The sequence below is a fragment of the Lactuca sativa genome, chromosome 4 (assembly GCF_002870075.4).
Source record: "Lactuca sativa cultivar Salinas chromosome 4, Lsat_Salinas_v11, whole genome shotgun sequence".
NCBI classification, from domain to species: domain Eukaryota; kingdom Viridiplantae; phylum Streptophyta; class Magnoliopsida; order Asterales; family Asteraceae; genus Lactuca; species Lactuca sativa.
Window position 1 is genome coordinate 45,717,916 of NC_056626.2, and position 1,133 is coordinate 45,719,048.

Consider the following 1,133-nt stretch of genomic DNA (forward strand, 5'->3'; position numbering starts at 1 on the left):
TAAGGTTGATTAGGTACATGAAGCCTGATGTGTTTTTTTAGACTATAGTGAATGGATCTTACAGGTCTATTTTCTTTCACTCGTTTCCAGGAGTCATGGTGTACTTTTTAGACTATGGTGAATGGATCTTACAGTTCCCTAATCTGTCATCTTCCGTCACATCCACCACCTCAAACCTCCAAACCTTTTTCAGCGAGTAGCTCTCATACCTGAAGTCATGGTGTACTTTTTAGTTTAAGCAAACATTTTGATATCTGATGAATAATCTATAAATAACATTTTGAACATGTCCATAGCAAACAAAGAAGGCTCTTCCCCTCCAGTTCCTGATCCAAAATTGAATTTCAGAAATTTGATTTGGCATTATTATTATTGTAATCATAACATATACCTGCTCTGACTTCCAAAATGCAGTCCCTTTCATCTGCATCATCCTTAGGCAGTAAAGCCTTGAGCAGCAGATTATGCACATATCCTTCTTCTTTCAACGCCTGCTCCAGTTCTTTGTATGCCATGGCCCGCATGTCTTTATCTTGTTCACAATCGCCCACTAGTGATTTCAAACTCTCAATTTCCTATAGCCAACCAAACACAGATGAACATCATCATTAAGGTAATCTAAATCCTATGTTAACGAGCGTACCGCGTATCAGAAGATATATATTTGAACTCTTTTTTTACACACATCATCTTTACATTCTTTTTGTGGTGTTTTTTATAATCCATGTTGGATTTTCTTATATTTGGACCAGTCTCCCGGGTTTTTACCTCTTTCTGATAGATCGAATCTTACGTCTCCTACAATCCCAGCAAAAAGTCCGTTTACTTTCAGCGTGAGTTTTACCACGCCAAGTTGTAGAATTAAACTTCTCCAAAACACGAGGTAAATCGAAATATTTTTATAAATTTTAACATATCGGTTGAATAATTTTCATTTTTAATTTTTTATTTTCAGGGCTCAAATATAATCCAACGAGTTTAATTTTTGTGAATGTACCTAGTATATCAAAACTACAATGACATCCAATTACAGTGACTTCGAGTAGTAACTTTGATGATGAAAAGTTAAGTGTTGTTATTAAAGTAAAGGAAGTTGGTTACAAAAGCTTTATGAAAAGCTTTCAATGCCTTCA

At 35.1% G+C, this 1,133-nt stretch overlaps 1 protein-coding gene across 1 annotated transcript; it reads right to left on the bottom strand.

Annotated features, from left to right (window-relative positions):
- Positions 1–222: 222 nt before the first annotated feature.
- LOC128133816 (peptide chain release factor 1, mitochondrial-like) lies at positions 223–570 on the bottom strand. Its single transcript, XM_052771342.1, has 2 exons — positions 392–570; positions 223–326 (listed from the first exon to the last, which is right to left on the bottom strand). The coding sequence occupies exons 1-2, from the start codon at positions 522–524 to the stop codon at positions 235–237; spliced, it is 225 nt and encodes a 74-aa protein (XP_052627302.1). The 5' UTR covers positions 525–570; the 3' UTR covers positions 223–234.
- Between the last annotated feature and the right edge of the window lie 563 nt (positions 571–1,133).

Bases quoted from the DNA above. Each gene is read 5' to 3' on its own strand.
- LOC128133816 (XM_052771342.1), bottom strand. From the start codon at position 524: ATGCGGGCCATGGCATACAAAGAACTGGAGCAGGCGTTGAAAGAAGAA. The intron at 327-391 runs GTATATGTTATG...ATTTTGGATCAG, and splicing joins CATTTTGGAAGTCAGAGCAG to GAACTGGAGGGGAAGAGCCT.